This window comes from Polypterus senegalus, chromosome 15, assembly GCF_016835505.1.
Source record: "Polypterus senegalus isolate Bchr_013 chromosome 15, ASM1683550v1, whole genome shotgun sequence".
Classification (NCBI taxonomy): Eukaryota; Metazoa; Chordata; class Cladistia; order Polypteriformes; family Polypteridae; genus Polypterus; species Polypterus senegalus.
In genome coordinates, this window is record NC_053168.1 from 67,082,324 (window position 1) to 67,103,778 (window position 21,455).

General features: G+C 37.8%; 1 protein-coding gene across 1 annotated transcript in view; it reads right to left on the reverse strand.

Annotated features, from left to right (window-relative positions):
• The window catches only part of crot (carnitine O-octanoyltransferase), a 57,464-nt gene that overhangs the window by 18,814 nt on the left and 17,195 nt on the right, over positions 1-21,455 (reverse strand). Inside the window, exons 5-12 of the mRNA XM_039736498.1 lie at positions 19,126-19,250; positions 14,684-14,792; positions 6,267-6,360; positions 5,847-5,972; positions 5,410-5,511; positions 4,119-4,202; positions 3,934-4,041; positions 7-137 (exon numbers count right to left, since the gene is read on the reverse strand). Of these exons, the coding sequence (XP_039592432.1) occupies positions 7-137; positions 3,934-4,041; positions 4,119-4,202; positions 5,410-5,511; positions 5,847-5,972; positions 6,267-6,360; positions 14,684-14,792; positions 19,126-19,250 (879 nt within the window). The remainder of the gene's footprint in view (positions 1-6; positions 138-3,933; positions 4,042-4,118; positions 4,203-5,409; positions 5,512-5,846; positions 5,973-6,266; positions 6,361-14,683; positions 14,793-19,125; positions 19,251-21,455) is intronic.

The window sequence follows — 21,455 nt, forward strand, 5'->3', positions numbered from 1 at the left end:
ACTTACTGTCCATGGTACCGGTAATAAGCAAGTTGTAATGCCAGCTGGAAAAACGTGTCAGGGTGAAACTTCCTCTGTTTAACTGCAGCTTTGCCAAAATCAGTAAAAGCATAGGATGCTATCTGCAGGTCTTGACCCTGTAAGAGATACAATCATACTGTACTACCTTACAAGCTGAGCACAGCTTAAGAAAGATTTTCAAAATGAGCAAAAAAAGTACATAATAATTCTCCTCTAAAAAAATGTCATGTCCGAAATTAAATAATGGCAAAATTACTAACTGTGTTTGGAACAATTACCAATCAAAGTTTCTACTGTTTAAATGAGAGGATGAGTGATAACGACTGGTAACACCTAAACATAAAAGTGTGTGAACAGTTTAAAGGATAAGCTCAAAATTTTTCCAGGTAAAGTAATTTCTTCACAAGCATGGCATTTATTAATTTGCTACTTAAAACTGTGTTCTAAAGTGAAGCGTTTTTTAAAACTCCTAAACATACTTTCTTGCACATTTGTGAGAAAAATTTTAGTTAGTTATAGAGGAAGCACAGTTTGCAAATAAAGTGTTTTGGAGTGCAGTGTACATTAAAAGAAATACATACTGTAGCATTTGTTTTACAGAACAGCATGAAGAGAGAGCTGAAGCGGTTAAGTTAACAAACAGAATGTTGGCTGATGTCATGGTCCTTAATAGACCCAATCAGACTTGACAGTGGTCATGTACACACAAGGGTAAGAGCTGAACTTAAGAAATATAGAGAAGAACAAGAATGCAGTAGAATGAGACTTTTATTTTGGGTTATGTAAGCTGATTATGCTCTCTGCTGAAAACATCTCACGTCTTTTAACCAATCAGAGTAAATGTCAAGATTAATTCAGCCACTGGTATTTAAATTCAATCATCAATAAGTATGAGCCTCTATTTTTTTATCTGTGACCACTGTGACGGAGTATATCCCTCTTCATTAAGAGAAATTAAAGACGCAATGAATAAGCTTCCTCCTGCCTGGTTCTTCAGGTTTATTATTATTTATTTATATTGATTAAGAGGTCCTAGTTGAGGACAAAATGTCTTTCTTTATTTCCAGTTTATTTCTTCCACAGCTTACAATTGGGATGAAGAGTACCATGATCCTTACCTGAATGAAAAGATTTCAATTTAAGAAAACATGCCTTCTGCATTTATGAGAAATTCTTGTGATATAAATTCTTGGAACTATTTTTCTAGGTAAGAATATATTTCCTCTTTGCTTGTCTGATCACAAGCGCCATCATTAATCTTACTTTTCCTTCAACAGTTCTGTTTCTTCAGCAGTTAACTTAACAGTGCAACTTAACAACAGCAACATAATGTATAGCGTTATATTTGAACCACTGAGAAAAAAATAAAGGACACGGTGAAAACGTGTATTTTGTGATTAAAGTGGAAATTTCGGCTTTAATCTCGAATTGTCCACTTTAACCTCGTTGTTTACTTTATCATTAAAGCAGACCTCCGTAAACGTCATCCCAGTTTTTAATCGCTACGAGCTTCTTGGACCTGACAGCTGCGGCAAGCAGCAAAAGATCACCACACAGAACAAATTAAATGTATGATATTCCAACTCTCTGCACATTTAGAATCTTTAATGCATTTCATCATGAAAGTGATATCAAGTATGAATCTAAAGTGTGTATGTTACATTTTACATATAATTTCATTTAAATAATGAATACTGTTAATAATTACACACATGGGGTGACACGGTGGCGGAGCAATAGCACTGCTGTCTCGCAGGGAGTTACGTTGCTGGTATTTCCTGCTTGTATTCCACACTGTGCTCCGGTTTCCTTCCAAAGATAAGCAGATTTGGGGATTTGGTGCCGCTAAAATGACGCTAGTGTATGTGTGCTTGTATTCACCTTGCGATGAGCGGAGACCTCGTCCAGGGATTGTTTCTCAGTCGTGCCCAATGCTTGTTGGAATGGACACATCCCTGGATTGATGGATTTAGTCAATAAACATCCTTTTCAAAGATATTGCGGTAAGGTGTTATCGGAATTTAATAGGTGTTTTAGGCAATTCACAACACAGAGAAGCCAAACATGTTCTCACCGTGATAATATCTCACACTGCCACCTGGTGTACTCCTCCAGATTTACGTAAAGTACGCGCGCAAGTATAAACAATTCAACGTTTGCATAGCAGGTGCGTCCGCTGCAGCATGCGTCGCGTCGCGTCGCGTGAAGTATAAATGAGCCCTTAGAGTTTCATTGTACTTTGTACAAATAACTAAAATTCTGAAGCGAACTGATTACACAATATTACATATGTGCATGTCACAGTTTCCGCAGCATGTTAAAAAAAATACTTTGAAAATGAATACAGCAGTGTGTGACAGAGAGGACCGAAGTGCCATAAACTAATTATTGACTTTTCTAATGAATCATAAGTCACTCTTGCTAAAGATATGGTAATGAAATAATAAAGGAAAAAATGTACATGTAAAACTTGTGCAAACCTTGGTGCTGTGAGGCAGGAATGACACCTCTGCGCTACCTGGAGAAACTGGCGTAAGAGAGGAGTGTCGGTGGGTTTGGTGGGGCAGGGTGCAAACACAGAATTTTGAGAGCATTTTGGAAGTTTCTTCTCACTGCTACAGTCCATCGGTCACAATGCACAGCCGCTTGTGACTTTTGGATGTGGACTTTGGCCTTGAGTTAGCTCACAGAGCTGATACTAGTAGTAAGAGTAGTATATGGGTAACCTCTGACCCCAGGTGAGCATAGTGAGGCGTGGACATGGTGGTGTGCATGAGCTGACAAAAGGACAAACTAGCTGAGAGTGCATGTCACCACCGAACATCTGGACTATTTGATGGCGGTGGCTGGTAAAGAAACCCCAAATGCGAGGAGTGGTGGCACTGTGGTTTAATTCCCATTACTGCCAGAAGGGATCCTAGTCATTTGGGCACTTGAGCAAGGCCCTTAACTTGAAAACTTGCTCCGGAGCACTGCACAAAGGATGACCCTGTGCTCTAAACCCAAAAAGGCCATGCAATAAGACAATTTCCCCTGAGGGATGAATAAAGTATATCATCATCTTCATCACCATCAATGTTTGATATTGCCGTTCAATTTCCTTGTCCTTCACATATAATTTTAATGTGTGGCTCTAACCATTCAAAATGAAAAAAAAAATTGCAATTAAATCTAACTTTTTAATAAATATTTGAATACATAACCAAAAATAGAAATCCAACATTTTAAAAGATATTCATTTGGGTAATATTCACTATTTAAGCTGAAGAGATGACTACCATTTAACATCTTGTTTGAGGATTTCAGTCATTTTACAAAATTTAATTTTAAACAGATCATTACATTTCCCTGTGACCATATATCATAAATGTCTTAACTGATCTAAGGCTAACATGTAAAAGTAATCTAGTTTAGTATGATGTGCAAGAGAGTTGACCGAGAAAAGTATATTCTTATTCAAGCGAATTTGAATCCAGGGATCCTGTAAAATTCTTCCTTTAGATTTACAATAGTGAGCCTGGATCCCTTAACTAGAGTACCATATCTAAAGCAAAGATATATACTTTTGTTTGATTCCTTCTCTTTTTAATTCTCCTTGTACAATATACACTGTTTCTGTCACACAGATAACCACCTTGAAAGGTCTACACTGGTTTAAAATGTATACCATAAAATAGTTCAGCAGTTTATTTGTGAACGGATATTGCTGGGCTCCATTTACGTCAATGAGCTTCAAACTACTTTGATATCCAGTCTGTTTAAAAAAAATGGACTCTTTTGTGTACTCATTATGTAATATCTAAAAGGTAAAGTCAATATTTACATTTTACCTGAGAACTTGTCATAGCACTCTGCGCCTGCACTCAGTGAAGAGTCCTATGCAAAACGTTGATTTGAATACATCGAACTTACCTGCTCAGTATATTGCTTTTTGGCTAAGTCAATATCAAAAAGGACTTTCTGATCCACTGTGAAGATAAGCTCTTCTGGTTGGTCGATATTTCGAATAACTTCTGAGCCCTGGTATGCATGAGTGAGAGAAATTAGGTTGATACGTAGAAATTATAAACAAACCACATAATTGTTTCATACTTCACCTTCCATCTCCCTTCAGTTGCTACTATATTTTGATCTATGTAGTGGCACATGGTTACAAGAACCATAGCATCATATGGTGAATGCTGCAAAACAAAAAGATATTAATAATTACACGATACAACATTGATCAACATTCCATACATCATTCGGATAACATTTAACAAATAAAGTGTTAATTTAAATAAAGTGCACTTCAGGTAATTCTCAGAAAACTGTCTGTTCGATTACATGAGACATGTGAAGTAGATGATGAGACATGTGAAGTAGATGATTAACACACAGATTCAGCTATTCGGATTGTTTGAGGAATATTGTGTTATTTTGTGGTGTGCTGCAGTTACAAAGTCTTAATAAGAGAGTGAAGGTTTTAAAAACAGTGAAAAATCTCCCGCACAAAGCACAATTTATAAAAAACAAAGTTTGAAACTATTATTTGTTTTTAATAATCAAATTTTGCTGCCTAATTATCAGGCCCATTGTTATAATTCTGCTTCATTAAGTTTTCAATTTTATTGACTTTGTTATAGTCAATTTTCAATGTAGTAAACACAATTTAACTTTAAGAACAAAAATCTATATAGTGCTCATGTTGTTCATTTTAAAATGCTTATTTGTTTACTATTTTGTTTAAAAAAATAATTATACATGGTAAAAGAAATACAATTGCGTAATAGGATCAAACCCTAACTACTAAGACAGAAGATATTTATTTATGCCACTATGTTATTTAACTGCTATGGCGCTAAATTTCTTCTTGAAAAGTAGTAAGTGAAAGAGTGAAATTCATGGTGAGGTTTGTAAAGAAACTACATTATGCTTTTAGCAGCAACACTGTGTACACATAAACAAAATTTACATCCTTAATTTCTTTAGGTTGGTAATTCCTTATTATATTTCCAATTAAGAGGCTTCTAAAAAGTAAGCATCTTTCAAACTATGACAACAAATCTAAGTATAAAATATAACTTTTTTATGAAGTATATAAACTGAATAAAGTCAGCACACACACTTCAAAACATTTTCCAAAATAACCATAGCAATTGACCGAGTGGCTGTAAAAATTCCCTGTTCAATGGATTTAAAATTGTACGCAGAGAGATCAAATAAAGCAATTGTATCACTAGTAAATGATGCATCACGAGTGCCACATTCCAGAAATTTTTCCTAGCCAATTACATAATGCAGTAGCTCACATGTGAAATGCTGTTGGCAGAGGTCGTAGTGGACATTTTTCACAGCTGTATCAGTACAAGTGGTTGTAACAGCAACAATGCAAAACTGAAAACTTACATCACAGTTTGATCCAAAAGTACCATTCGCAAAACTAAGCATATTGTATGATTTGTCCCCCCAGCGGATCGTTGGATCACCGGTTAGGCAGGCTGAAATAATCTGTAATGAGAAAAAAGACAAGAGAACAGTCACATTTTCAAGGCAATACTGACACTATTTAGAAAAGACATGTCCTATTTCTCTATAAAGAATGTTTTTGTGGAACACCATGTTTAATTTGAGCTAAACCATCAAGCTTATCTTTGGAAGCAGAGGTCTTAGAATGATTTACTCCAAGTAACAAATTCTGCTATCACAACACTAGGGATCCATGTGGAAACTAAACTAAAAATGACAGCAAGCAGCAAATCATTATTAAACTCAAAATTAAAATGTACAATAAATATAACACTCTATAAATAAAGACAAAACTGTTATATATCAAATATACTCACCTGAGAATAATTTTCCGGTGTGGCATATGGACTCTCATCATCCAGAGAAAGAATAAATAAGGCACTTTGAATAGTCTCCAGAATGGAGAGGTTCTTTGGGTCAAGTTCAATGAGGTATTCACGGGTCTAACACATACAAAAAAAAATAAATGAAATCCACAAGTAAAGAACGATTTTATAAATATGTGAAATGCAAAATTAGGGCTAATCATGAGGGACATGAACTTTTTATTGTTTAAGAAGGAACTGGCTCCATATAATATTCTGCTCCAATCACTCTTAAAATTGTAAAAATTCACATTTATCTTGTTTCCATCGTGTTTATTATCTACTTATGTCTGTGCAGTCACGGGAAGCAGCGCTTTTGAAGTGAGAGCTCCACATCTCATTATCAACATATCTAGTGGCAGTCTCACTAACCTTTGCCCATCGAGTGCGCTCCTCTGTAGTCAGGGCAGGAACTCCTACTCCACGGGGCCCACTGTCACACCTCTGTCGGATGTATGCAAGTTGCCTATTAAGATAACAGTAAAACTGTAAGATTCCAAGTAGTTTAGACTTTTAGTTTGTACAAATGTACGTGTATAAAGTCTATGACAAGCTTTTCAAGTCATTGTCTAACCTACTTAGTGTGGAACACGGTCGCAAGGGGGTGCTGGAGCCCACCCCAGCTAGCATTGAGTGCTAGGCAGGAACAAACCCTGAACAGGGTGCCATTCAATTGCAGGGCTAACACAAACACACACACACACACACCTGGGCCAATTTAGTATTGCCAATCCACCTAACCTGTAAAACTTTAGATCGTGGGAGGAAACTGGACCACAACGACATGGGAAAAACATGTAAACATGCTAGGAGGACCTTGGAAACAAACCCAGGTTTCTTTACTGCAAGGCAGCACTGCGCCACCCTAAGCTATTTAAGTACTAAAATAGAAACAAATTACTTACCTTAAAATGTCAAAATATTTGGAATGATTAATGGAAGAGTTCATCAAATATAGTCTCCATTGTGTTAGGGTTCATAGGATTCATCCCCAACCATTTCACGCATAAAAAACAGCACATTTATAGTATACACGTATAGTACTTTAACATGAGATGGAGACATGCAGGTTGATCGACTTGCTCAGTTTCACAGAAATATTTAGTAAATGGTCGAGATGCTCCTAAGTGGCACTACAGCACCTGCTATCCTACTGTGCCATAAGAAGATGTCTCTATTTCCCCCCTCTCTATTAAAGACCCATCAATAGTACTAAGTAGTTGTATCCCAATTTTTTACAGTTCAGTAGACATTTCATTATTCACAGTCCTTGGAGAAAGGTCAAATGTATAACAGCTGTCTTATTTTTGTGCTTGTAAACTGGAGTATTCACTTTCCCTTAAATGTTTCTCACCCTAGTGCTGGAGACAGTTTTGTCTATTAACATGAAGCTCAGACTGTTGTAATAAGAAGACACAATGAGAAGACAATCTGTAATTGTGAGAGGAAACAAACTGAAGTAAAGTTGGACCAAGCTAGTTCAGTGAAGTCTTCTGAGATATCTCTGATGTGATATAATATATGAAAATTAATAACATGTGAGAAACATCAGCTAAAAATCAGACATATTACTATATGGTACATAGTAGTGCAATATATTTATGTGGGAGGATGTTTTATTTTCTTTATTCATTCATTATTTCATCTTCAAACATGTCATACTCCATTACAGGTCTGCATGAATGAAATGCAACAAGCAACTCTGCATGGGAGGAAAGTGTTCTGGGTACCAGAATGCCTTGTGACAAGGCTAAGCAACTGACCTTGTAATTGTCTTAACATGATCTGAGGATGGTTGTTTTGGACATGCAGGTAAAAAAAGGTACTGACTTGGCAACTGTTTAGAAAGGGGGCCAGAGGGTCTTTTCCTATTACAGAGAATTAATTTGTCAAGAAAAGCATATGCCAAGGTGTTGGAAAGCAATCTCTGTGCAAATCAACTTTGAATTCTGGAGAAACAATTGAGTCCTGGAACAGTCGACTAAGAGTTTGTACATTAGGTTTATAGGGTTTTAAAGATATGAAAAAGGCTTACAACTGCCTACTCTTAGGCATCTTGTTAAAGAAAAGTGGTAACCACTTTTTTGTCAAAAATTCAAAGTGGCAATATGAGTTCATCAAGGTTTCCTGTCTCCCTTGCTCTTCATTATTTTTCTGCATAGGATATCGAGTGCAGCTGATGGTCTGAGATTACAGAGTATGGTGACTTGATAATTCCATTCCTGAAATCTGAATTCCCTCCTGGAAAAGAATGGCTTCTTCCTGCACATGATGGGGCACTAACAACCTATATAAAGAAATAAAACTACTTTTGGATCTTGCTGATGAGTGCAAGTACAGAAGGTGTTGAGATTTGACAATTGCTGTTGGCACAGTCCCCAAAGGTGGTGATTAAGTGGCAGACTAGTTTTTGGACAACAAGGTATTGTGGATTTTTTAGTAATATAGGCAACATTTTACAGAATGGTTTTTTATTCTGTTAAATATCTAGGACTGCAGTGTGTATACACAACAAAATAAGTCTTACGTCATTACAATCTGACTGAAATTCAGCGATGTATGTTTCAAGTACTTATAATTGTATTTACAATTGATGGGCTGTAAATTTTTATTCACTCCAGCCAGGTTCACATGGTAGACTACGTGTTCTTTGTGTTGCTGGGACTTTTCAGTTCTGCACATTAAAGTGTTTAACTTATTATTATACTACAAATCAATAAGTCAAATGGTTTGTGAGCTACAGGTGATTTAAAATCCAGGACAGTCAAACAGACAGCCACGGTCACATCTATATATATAATTCACTAAGGCAAGACAACCATGGAAAGCACGCCGGAAGGGGAGTGGACTAAGCCGCCGACAAGTGAGACACCTATGGCGCACGCAGGAAGGAGCCACGCCCACCAACTCCAAGACCATTGGATACGACGACAACTCACAGAGCCACGCCCACCAACTCGGACGCACGACACAGAAAAACCGGCGCCATTTATATTCGTCTGTCGTAGAGGTCACATGCAGCTCTGACCCACGTTGACTGTTCATAGAGGCATGTTTCTCGTGGAGGTGAATCGCCATATGCAGCGTGTAAAACTGTTTGCGAGGGGTATCCCATGGGATCCTTAAAACATTCCTTTATAACTGAGGTTAAAACACAATGAAGTGAGCAGTATTTAAAAAACGAGTTTTCGGTTACGACGCACGACCACGTGCACCATAGCAAACTGTTTTACATGCTACATACAGCAATTCGCATCTGCGACAAACATGTGTCTTCTTAGATGCTCCTGCACTTTGTACACACCCCCCTCCCACCTCGCTACCACCGTGGTCGGGTATCTTGGTGGATTATATATAGAAAGGCAGCCAAAACCGCATAGAGCAATGAAAAGTCTACGTGAGTTACGGGTGCATCTGGACTGTGCAAAGACAACAACGACTTGAGTGACGAGTTGGAGGTGGGCACATGAGCAGGCAGTGTATACTGAACGAGAAATCAGCAGACTAGCATGACGGAGGGAGCGAGTGGACGTCCTTCTCCTCTCCTCCCGTTCCACCCTCCGCGCCTGAGCGCCGCATGGACGATTGTGTGTTGGTTCGTTCCGTGCATTGGTTAAAACACAATGAAGGAGGCAGTCTTTAAAAACCAATAAGCCCTGTGCCTCTGTTTCATTACCGTCTCACCTGCTTCACCAATGCAGGCCCTGCAACAGTCAAGATGCTCTCTTGGCAGCTGACCTTCTCTGTGCCTGACCGGTTCACACAGAGGCACCACATGACCAGGCGGTGTGTATGCTTCGAGAATGAGGGTGGACGCGACAGGACTATCTAAGAAGAGGCATGTTTGTCACGGATGTAAATCGCTGTATGCAGCGTGTAAAACAATTTGTCGCGAATGTGAATCGCTGTATGCAGCATGTAAAACGCTATATACAGCGTGTAAAATGCTGTATTGTATGTTGCCCTCTCCAGGGTTGAATCTTTTCATTCACCTACAGTCGTATACACAATGAAGTGAGCAGTCTTTAAAAACCGAGTTTTCGGTTACAACGCACGGCCACGTGCACCATAGCAAACTGTTTTACACGCTACATACAGCAATTCGCATCTGCAACAAACATGCGTCTTCTTAGATGCTCCTGCACTTTGTACACACCACCCTCCCACCTCGCTGCTACCGTGGTCGGGTGTCTTGGTGGATTATATATAGAAAGGCAGCCAAAAAGTCTACGTGAGTCACAGGTGCATCTGGATTGTACAAAGACGACAACGACTCGAGTGACGAGTTGGAGGTGGGCACATGTGCAGGCAGTGCATACTGGACGAGAAATCAGCAGACTACCATGACGGAGGGAGCGAGTGGACGTCCTTCTCCTCTCCTACTGAGCGCTGCACGGACAATTGTGTGTTGGTTCGTTCCGTGCATTGTTACAATGTTGCTTTTTTTGCTGATTTATTACATTACCGATTTTTCAAATGTTAATTTTCTCCCTGTGCTTAAAAATTATTAAAAAACCGGCCTGATTATGCGGCGTGCTGGTTGGCTATATTATATAAGAAGATCAATGTTGTGCCACCTTCTGTAAGTGTACTACAGAACAGCACTGTTCCAAAAGTATCTTATTTTCTTAACAGTATGTTTTAAGATGATGATTTGTTTGGTTCAGTTTTGATAATGTTTCTATATTTGATCTTCTATATTACGTACATGACAAGAGCCTGGTCCTTAATCAGATCTCTAATTTTGCTGAATAACAAATCCTACTTTTTTCTCTTTGATACTTTTATTTCAATGCACTGGAACTCAAAATTACTTTTTAATACGATGTTGCTTTATTAAAAAAAAAACTTAAAAAAAAAGGAAATGCACTCTGCATAAGTATTCAATCTGTACATATATAAATATTTTATAGAGCAATTCTTCCAGACAGATCTTACTACTCAATGGGAGGTCTAAAACTTGAAAGCATCTCTTATGAGAATGACCTTATATTCATAGCGAACTCATAACTATCTATGCCATAACAGTGTACAGAAGTGATCAAGTAAGCTAATAGGATGTTAGGTTATTTATCACGATGTGTGGAGTACATATCAAGGCAGGTTGTGCTTATGTTATACGATACATTAGTGAGGCCTCACCTGGTGGACTATGACGTATAAGCGATTAGGAAAGACTGAATGAGCCGAACATGATCAGTTTAAGCAAACAGAGATTGAGAGGAGTCCTATTGACCTAAGTGTTTAAAATGAGGAAAGGAGTTAGTTTGATAGATCCCAGTTGTTATTTTTAAAATAAACTCTACAACAAGAACATCGGGGCTGTGGTTGGAAGCTTGTTAAAGGAAGATTTTGTACAAATGTGAAAACGTTTTTCTTCGTGCATTTCAAGAATCATTTGCACATGTATGGTCATGTCGAACAGTACTTTTTGAGTACTTTCAAATCTTGGCATTATATCATTTTGGACAATCTAGATGAACTGGATGAACAGGTTTGTTGGGCTAAATGACCTGTTTTTATCACAATTTTCTAATATTCTATTGCTCCGATTTGACTCAGGTTTTTGTGTTTAGTCAGACCACACTTCTGCACTGCAGTTTTCCAATAGTGCCACAGATTCTCAGTTAAAGGGAGATCGGGGCTCTGACTAGGCCATTGTATGACATTCATCTTTTTGTCCATGAACTACTCCAGAGTTATTTTGGCTTTGTGCTTGGGTCCAATCTCCTGTTAAAAGACAAACTTTCTCCTAAGCTTTAGTTCTGTCAGCAGACTTAAACAGATCCTTCATTCTTCATATTACTGTAACAAGATGCCCAATCCTTGCTTAATGAAAACATCCCCACAACATAATATCACCATACTTTACTGTAAGAGGTCTGGGAAATGTTAAATTGTGTAAGAGTGTGTAACTATCTTGGACTCATCTATCCATAGTTTATTTTGTCACATCGCAACTGGGTCTTTTTGTCAAACTCCAGACATGTTTTTTAAATGGTTCTGTTTGAATAATTAATTTTTTTGTGAAACCCTCCTCTATAGGTCAGTGTTATTCAGGGCCCCTGATATGGTTGACTGCTGCACCTTTACTCTAGTCATAGCTACTGAACTGGGATTGTTGACTTCTTGGTGGTTTCTCTCACAAGTCTCCTTGTTCGCATGGGAAGTTTTTAGGGACAACCTTTCCCATGCAGTGTCTGGATGGTTTGATGCAGATCCTCTTCTTAATAAATGAACCAGGAAAGCCCATTGGGGAGACCAAACACTTGGAAATTGTTTGGCACACTTTCTCTACTTTATGTATTTGTATTTATCTTTTTGTTGCAATTCTCTTTATTCATCATTTTCACAGCAGTCCTTTGGATTCACAACCCAAATACCGATCTTTTACCTAGAGGTTTTTTTATCCAGAAGGTGTTGGATGTTATTTTAATGATTCAGTTGTGGAGACCAATTGTTTTTATTTATGTCAACAAAATGGATTTGATGAGGTCATCTTAAAAATAATTTCTGAGCTTTTTAATAATAAACATCACCAAAAAGTAACACTTTGTTATATTTTATACAGCAATATTACAAATATGGTCATAGGTCTGAATACTTTTCAAGACACTTTTCACATGTAAACAGGAATATGTACCATAATTTGTACAGACTTCCTGGGCTATTTTCTTTGAAGAGTTACTTTCTTTCAGAACTTGTCAATAATCACAAATACTATCTTTATAAACACACTTATTCATACATGACACCTTTAGAACAAGGAATGTAAACTTGTCTTGTGACCCTGTATGGCCAGACCGGTAATACTCAATTTGAGTCAAAGTGGCCTGTTATTAAAATTTAATTGGCCCCTTTTATACATTCATATCATAAAACAGAAAATGAAACATTTAATATCCACTGGTGATGGGAGCCATAAGAGACAAAACTACAAAACAGTGCTATCTTCAGACAAAAACATGTTTACCATGCTACACAGATAGCTAGCGAAAATAGTTCTCTCTAAGCACATTGTCCAGAAAGCTGAAAATGAAAATCAAAAATTCTATCTACCATATAAACTTATGTATAAGTTAAAAAATCAATCATAAAATCAAACCCCGAATTATACACCCGCTCAAAAATATATATACTTAATTTTTTTTTGTTTACATCTTCTTGCTTCCTCCAATCTCGCACCAGTTTCTCAGACACATCAAATTTTGTTACAGCAGCGCAGTTACCAATTTCTTTCATCACTTCAATGACTTTTAATTTAAAGCCATCTTCATATTTTCTTCTAATCAATTGCTCCATCCATGTTCTTCCAATAAAGGTGTATGAGGGTGCGAGATACAAAAATCACAAAACAGTGCAAACGTCGCTTTGGAATAGTTCGGGTATTACCGTGTGGTCACGTAGGAACAATACATAGAAAAATGGCAGTGTGCTCCATGGTTACTCTCTCAGGTGGACGTTAGCATATCGTAATCTCTTGGACCAACAGTGTAAAATTTCCCGCATTCGACGTATACAACCGACATTATAAAATACCGGAAATTGTATGTTAAAATCAAGTCCTGACTTATCTGCGGGAGAACTTAAACGCGAGTATATACAGTAGTTTTGCTTGATTTAACAAGTTGAAAGCTACCTAATCCAGTGCATCTTAATATTGCACCCAGCGTAATAAAGTCCGAAGACCTCCACTGGCATTTTGAACATTTCAAGATTCCAATAATTGTACTTCTGTTAAATCAAATATACTTCTTCCAGCTATTGACAATACCTTGTTTCAGTCAGAGACGGCACAGATCCAAATCTTCAATGTCATTTAGAAAAGCTGAACGCTCAGCAGCCACAAAATTGCCCTTTCTGTGACTATGGAATATGACATTTCCACAATGAATCTACTTGAGAGCAGCCAACTTAACAGTGCCTGCATGTTGGCCTGATTCTCAGACTCCCAGTTTTCAGTGAGTTAGCTATGGACTGCAAAGGCCAAGAATCTTATCAGTCTGCTGTTTAGGTAGGTAAAATGTTTAAACATTTTAGTATTTATCCATCCATCCATTATCTAACCCGCTATATCCTAACTACAGGATCACGGGGGTCTGCTGGAGCCAAACCCAGCCAACAGAGGGTGCAAGGCAGGAAACAAACCCTGGGCATTGCGCCAGCCCACCACAGGGCACACACACATACCAAGGACACACTAAGGACAATTTAGAATCGCCAATTCACCTAACCTGCATGTCTTTGGACTGTGGGAGGAAACCGGAGCACCCGGAGGAAACCCACGCAGACACGGGGGAGAACATGCAAACTCCACGCAGGGAGGACCTGGGAAGCGAACCCACGTCTGCTTACTGTCAGGCAGGAGCGCTACCACTGCGCCATCGTGTTTAGTATTTATTCATAGTTTAAATTTAACTCATTTCTTTCATATCAGGCTATTCATAAACTCATACTATTATCTTTTCTGCTTTGATTTTTTTCAAGTATGCCTGTGCTCTGAACTGTAAAGGAGAGTTGAAAACACTCTCACAAAGGGATGTATTCTGACTTTTTTATTTACACCATTTCCATTTTAATTATTTATATGGCTATAGCCACAGCTTTTGTGCTGTTTTAAAATGATTAATAAAAGATTTTACACATTATGTTTCTAATTATTGTCCGGCTCCTTATTAACATGAATGCCTGTGTATTATTTATATATAGTACACATTTAAATTAACCTTAAGTTACTTTACTATTCAGGGATTATTGATGTCTACTATGTGTAAGATTTTGAAGCATACCTGCGAAGTTCTGGGGGGCTGAGCAGATGTCCCTCATGCATAGTATCAAAGGTAAAAATACGTCCTCGGCACATCACTACTAAATGGGAAGGGCAATCTCCTTCACTCTCTGCAGAGGTAAAGAATACAAAACCCACAGTCAAAAAAACAGGGCTACAAATACAGCTTAAATAAAGCTGGGAATGTGAGCAGAAAATGGCATCCATTCTAAAATCTTAATTATGAATTGTTATTTTAAGGCATCATATGAGATCATACAAAAGGATAACGAAATACAAGAAGGAAAATACATATTAATAAAAGGAAAACAACAAGACTATAAACATACTATACTGTATAAATTCCTAAGAAGTGTAAAAAAAACTTACATTTCACTCCTCACAGGTAAAACTGAAATCATGTAACATTTTGTAGGATAACCTTCTTGTTCATAAATGACTTTTTTTTACCCTGTACCAAACCAAAACCACAGCCTGGGGACTGAAATATGTCAGGATAATAACTTTAAAAAATATTGCAAAAACCTGTTATAATATCATGAGTGACCAAGAGCAGCATGGTAAAGATTAATTCAGCACAGCAACTACAATTAAATACAAAATTAAACCCAAACAAAATCTCCCCTCAAAAAAAGACAGGAACAATGCCAAAATGTGCACAGAGGCCCCAAGGTAATGAAGACAATGCTTTTCCAGTTCTCCACTGTCCACTTTTTCTGTTTCTTAGCCTAGCTCTTTTTCACTGGTGAAGGTGGCAGTAAGCCTCAGTATGTTCTTTTTCCATTATTGTTACACCTAACTGTTATATGAGTTAATATAACCAATCTATTTCTCTGCAAAAATAATCCAATTAATTGTCATATAACAAAGGGTGGTGTACCCAGTAGAATTAAGCTACCTCATCTGGCACCCACTCTTGTGCCACCTATACCTTCAGCCTTGCCCATTTACTCTGCATAAAAGTACAAAAACAAAGAATGGATTGCTGTCTGTATGATAAAAATACTTCCGGTGCATGATGTTTTCTCTTACTGATCAGTTCCGTGGTAAGGCTGTGTATAAGTAGTCTGGATGTTGCATATTTTTAAAAGGGTATCCCTCTGCTTATTGTTACAAAACATAAACCATTATAATTTTCCTACAATGTACACAATTAATGATAACATCGACCACGTTATCTTAACAACGGACTGTAAATAGCTCTTGCTTATCTTCAAATCCTTACTCAACATTATTTTAAGAGCATAAGGTCAATAGGTTTTGAAAAGCAAGTATATATTGGGTATAAATGATTAATCTGGTCTAAATTTCTAAACCTTTTAGAATTCATTGTTTTAAATTTGTATATAAACATTTGAAGGTTTTATGGAGGGTGATCTCCAAGAATAAAACAAACCTTTATTTTTCAGGTGGAGATTTGTTTTTAGCTTACCCATGAAATCACAAAGACAAACACAGAACAACTGACATATGAAAAATAGAATCATGTCACACAGCAATCGGAAATATATTTACAGTGCATTTTGCTCTGACCATGCGGTCTTTGATTCAGATAGGAACACTGGATAGCACTCGATAAGTTTATAGCACACAGAACAATGATTGATTTCTTGTACTAATTTTTTCTGATCTAGAGCACTGAAAAACAATGTCAATAGCAACTAATGTGACGATTTAAATTGTGAGCTGGCCATCTATAGTACGATAATAGGTTCCTGTGGCTAATCAATTATTTCATTTTTTTAAATGCTGACAATTATGAAAATGGCAGGCCTCTTTTTATCACTGAAGCTGCATTAACACAAGGTAATATTAGAGGTAACATTCTGATGACAACCTTCTACTGACCCTTTCTAAAACATTTTGGCTAAGCCCAAACTCTTTAGTGTTTTAATGAAAATAAACCTTCACATTAACATAAAAAAATTCAGTTGATATAGATTATAAAATGTAGTGTTTTGAGGTGTTTAAAAAAACACTGAACAAACTATACAAGTTGACTAACGAAACATATTATTATTTCAATGGTCAAAAAAATATGTGCCTTATTACATTTTGGTCTGTGTACATTAAAAAAGTACATTCTAGATAGATAGATAGATAGATAGATAGATAGATAGATACTTTATTAATCCCAAGGGGAAATTCACATAATCCAGCAGCAGTATACTGATACAAAAAAACAATATTAAATTAAATAGTAATAAAAATGAAAAAAAATTAATGTTCACATTTACTCCCCTGGGTGGAATTGAAGAGTCGCATAGTGTGGGGGAGGAACGATCTCCTCAGTCTGTCAGTGGAGCAGGACAGTGACAAAAGTCTGTCACTGAAGCTACTCCTCTGCCTGGAGATGACACTGTTAAGTGGATGCAGTGGATTCTTCATGATTGACAGGAGTTTGCTTAGTGCCCGTCGCTCTGCCACAGATGTTAAACTGTCCAACTTTAATCCTACAATGGAGCCTGCCTTCTTAACAAGTTTGTCCAGGCGTGAGGCGTCTTTCATCTTTATGCTGCCACCCCAGCACACCACCGCATAGAAGAGGGCACTCGCCACAACCGTCTGGTAGAACATCTGCAGCATCTTACTGCAGATGTTGAAGGATGCCAACCTTCTCAGAAAGTATAGTCTGCTTTGACCTTTCTTACATAGAGCATCAGTATTGGCAGTCCAGTCCAATTTGTCATCCAGCTGCACTCCCAGATATTTAAAGGTCTGCACCCTCTGCACACAGTCACCTCTGATGATCACAGGGTCCATGAGGGGCCTAGGCCTCCTAAAATCCACCACCAGCTCCTTGGTCTTGCTGGTGTTAAGGTGTAAGTGGTTTGAGTCACACCATTTAACAAAGTCTTTGATTAACTTTCTGTACTCCTCCTCCTGCCCACTCCTGATGCAGCCCACAATAGCAGTGTCATCAGCGAACTTTTGCACGTGGCAGGACTCCGAGTCATATTGGAAGTCTGATGTATATAGATTGAACAGGACCGAGAAAGTACAGTCCCCTCGGCGCCCTGTATTGCTGCACACAATGTCAGACCTGCAGTTCCCAAGACGCACATATTGAGGTCTGTCTGTAAGATAGTCCACAATCCATGCCACCAGGTGTGAGTCTACTCCCATCTCAGTCAGCTTGTCTCTAAGGAGCAGAGGTTGGATGGTGTTGAAGGCGCTAGAGAAGTCCAAAACATAATTCTTACAGCACCACTGCCTCTGTCCAGGTGGGAGAGGGATCGTGTAGCATATAGATGATGGCATCCTCCGCTCCCACCTTCTCCTGGTATGCGAACTGCAGAGGGTCGAGGCGTGGCGGACCTGTGGCCTCAGGTGGTGAAGCAGCAGCCGCTCCATGGTCTTCATCAGATGTGACGTCAGAGCAACAGGCCGGAAGTCATTCAGCTCACTAGGACGTGATACCTTTGGGACAGGAGTGATACAAGATGTTTTCCAAAGCCTTGGGACTCTCCCTGTTCCAGGCTCAGGTTGAAGATGCGCTGTAGAGGACTCCCCAGTTCCAACGCACAGGCCTTCAGCAATCGTGGCGATACACCATCTGGACCCGCTGCTTTGCTGGCACAAAGTCTTTTCAGCTCTCTGCTCACCTGGGCTGCTGTAATTGTGGGTGGGGATGTCTCACCTATGCTGGTATCAGCAGAAGGATGGTTGGAGGATGCAGTACTCGAGGTGAGAGTGGGTTACTGTGATCAAACCTATTAAAGAAGTTGTTCATTTGGTTTGCTCTCTCCACGTCTGTCTTGATGGCGGCACCCCGCTTCGAGCTGCAGCCAGTGATAATCTTCATCCCATCACACACTTCCTTCATACTGTTTTTCTGCAACTTCTGCTCCAGCTTTCTCCTGTACTGCTCTTTGCGCCCTGAGCTGGACTCGAGTTCCTTCTGCACGCACTTGAGCTCATGCTTATCACCACCTTTAAAAGCCCTTTTCTTCTGGTTCAAAAGGCCCTTGATGTCACTTGTAACCCATGGCTTGTTGTTAGCATAGCAGCATACTGTTCTTACTGGAACTACAATGTCCATACAGAAGTTGATGTAATCAGTTGTGCATTCAACAGCCTCTTCAATGTTCTCACTATGTGACCCAAGCAATATATCCCAGTCTGTAGTTCCAAAGCAGTCTCTCAGAGCCTGCTCTGCCTCAGGGGACCACTTCCTGTCCTTGTCTACTAACAAAAGTTACTGCAAGCGTACAACAATTTACCAATACATGGCACAAACCAGCACCTTATTTTTCTTTTTATAGTTAGCAATTACGGGCATGGATTTTTTAAAATGGATGTATCTACATATATATGTGTTTTTGTTTTCCATGGTCAATATTTTAAATATAGCTTCAACTTCTAAAGGCACTTTAGCTGCATTGAAAGATTAGTTTTAAACACCTAACATTGTCAAATTAAAGACACTGCATGTATTCTCACCTGTTTTGAAGTAGTTGACAATAGAATCCTTTGTGACGCCAGGTATTTTGCAAGTGCAGTACAACATTTGGAACTGATTCATGTCTAAAGGCATGGTGCCTGCTTTGCTCACTTCCCACTGTTCTCTGCAGGACACAAAAAATACTGAGTGCCTTATACACTGTGACAAAATAAAATATTGAAACAAATATATGATGTTTTATTATATTTAATGTTATATTTGACAATTTCCATGGTAATCTGTAAGTATATATGAAATTATTCAGGGCTGCCCAGTTCAAAAGTGATTACTGCACCTTTATATTCTAAAGTTTAAATCTTAGCTCAAGCACATTCTTTAAGGTTAGTGTTTGTGCACGTTCTTCAGCATGGATATTTTGTGCTCCTTCCCACATCCTAATGACATTTATGTTAGATTTGTTGGTGACTCTAAGTTTGCCCTGTAAAAGTGAATGTAGGTGTGGAAGTGATCCAGGGTTGGCCCCATCTTTCATCTGATTGGCCCAAATATGCACATGCTCTTTGGGGTCCTGTACTGAAAGAATGCGTTTTTTTGGAAAAATGCATGGATGTGTAAAATCTTTCAAGAATATAACAGAACATTATATTCTTCTAATAATGTTTAATGAATTTAAAGTGTTTCCATAAAACATATTATTGCTTTTAAAACATCAAATTCATATGTTAAACTAAATGATAATAAATACCACTTTTAACAATAACTATCGCGTAAGAACATTATATATAGGAATGTAGAAAATATACATAAAGATGAGTAATCCAATAGATTTGTTATCATATTTTTCTTTCTTCATTTTCAATAATCTCTGCAATTGGAAAATGGATGGAAGAGAACTGAAAATGACAGACAGAAGCTTTTAATTTTCTTTTTAAGAACAACTTTTTTTAGTTCAGATGAAACTTCCCTTTCCGTATGTTGATTTAGTAGTGGAGTAGATTTATAGAAAAAGTGTTTTTTGCATGTAAAATGTGTACATTTTCTATCAGAAATAAGTCTTAATTTCAACAATTATGAACAGTCATTTCCAACTGAGTATAATGTATGAAAGTCATATCAAAATAATAAGCTTATTAATTTAGAGTTTAACAGCATATGCACATTGCAGTGTGAAAATGGTCTGAAGGAAGAACTCAGTTCCATCTGTGTGAAACAGTGCCTTGGACTGATTCAGTAGTCTTGTAATACTGGTAATTTCTTTATTTTTTCATTTATTTTTGTTGCCATTCACTATGGGATTGATTTTTGTTGTCTGAATTCCTGCTTTAACTCCTTTACCCATCATCTGACAATGCTAATGTCCATGCAGACTTCATATGTAAGAGACTGCAAAGATTCTTTAAGAAGAATAAATTCCTCACAAAGTTCAGCAGCACTAAACACAAGGCAGGAATCTACTCTGAATGGAGTTCACTGCAGTGCACTGTCATTTGCATAGGATTTATTTAGATTTGCTATTTAACTTAATCTGTTCTACTTTGGTGTGAGGGAGTGCTAAGCAACATGGGACAGATGCTTAAACTCTTTTTATTATTTGCAAGAAACTTCAAAATTGTCTATGGATGGTTTTGCGGAATGGAATAACAATCCAGTTAAAATACCATTGTTTGCAAAAGTGTAAACATGCTAGAAAATTATTTTTATAAATTTTAATAGAATTGTTACTGATATATGTTTCAAATTTATTGATACACTAAGCTTTGAAATATAAACTTTTCTGGTAACTCGGCATGGTGTGGGAAGAAGCAGGTGTTGCCCTTTTTAACCAACACTGGAATAATATTATGTAGTGAAACAGGACTGAAACAAATTTGGCCATGAAACCATAGCATTCAATGCCTATGCCAAAATCTGGTGCTATGGTTAACCCCAAAGAACTTAATCCGAGATGAGACATACAGTCATATGAAGACATTTGGGAACCCCTCTTAGCCTGCATAATAATTTACTCTACTTTCAAAAAAAAGATAACAGTGGTATGTATGTCTTTCATTTCCTTGGAACATCCGAGTACTGTGGTGTTATCCGAGCAAAGATTTTTTGTAAAGCAGTATTTAATTGCATGAAATTAAATCAAATGTGAAAAACTGGCTGTGCAAAAATGTGGGTATCCTTGTAATTTTGCTGATTTGAATGCATGTAACTGCTCAATACTGATTACTTGCAACACCAAATTGGTTGGATTAGCTCGTTAAGCCTTGAACTTCATAGACAGGTGTGTCCAATCATGAGAAAAGGTATTTAAGGTGGTCAATTGCAAGCTGTACCTCCCTTTGACTCTTCTCTGGAGAGAAACAGCATGGGAACCTCA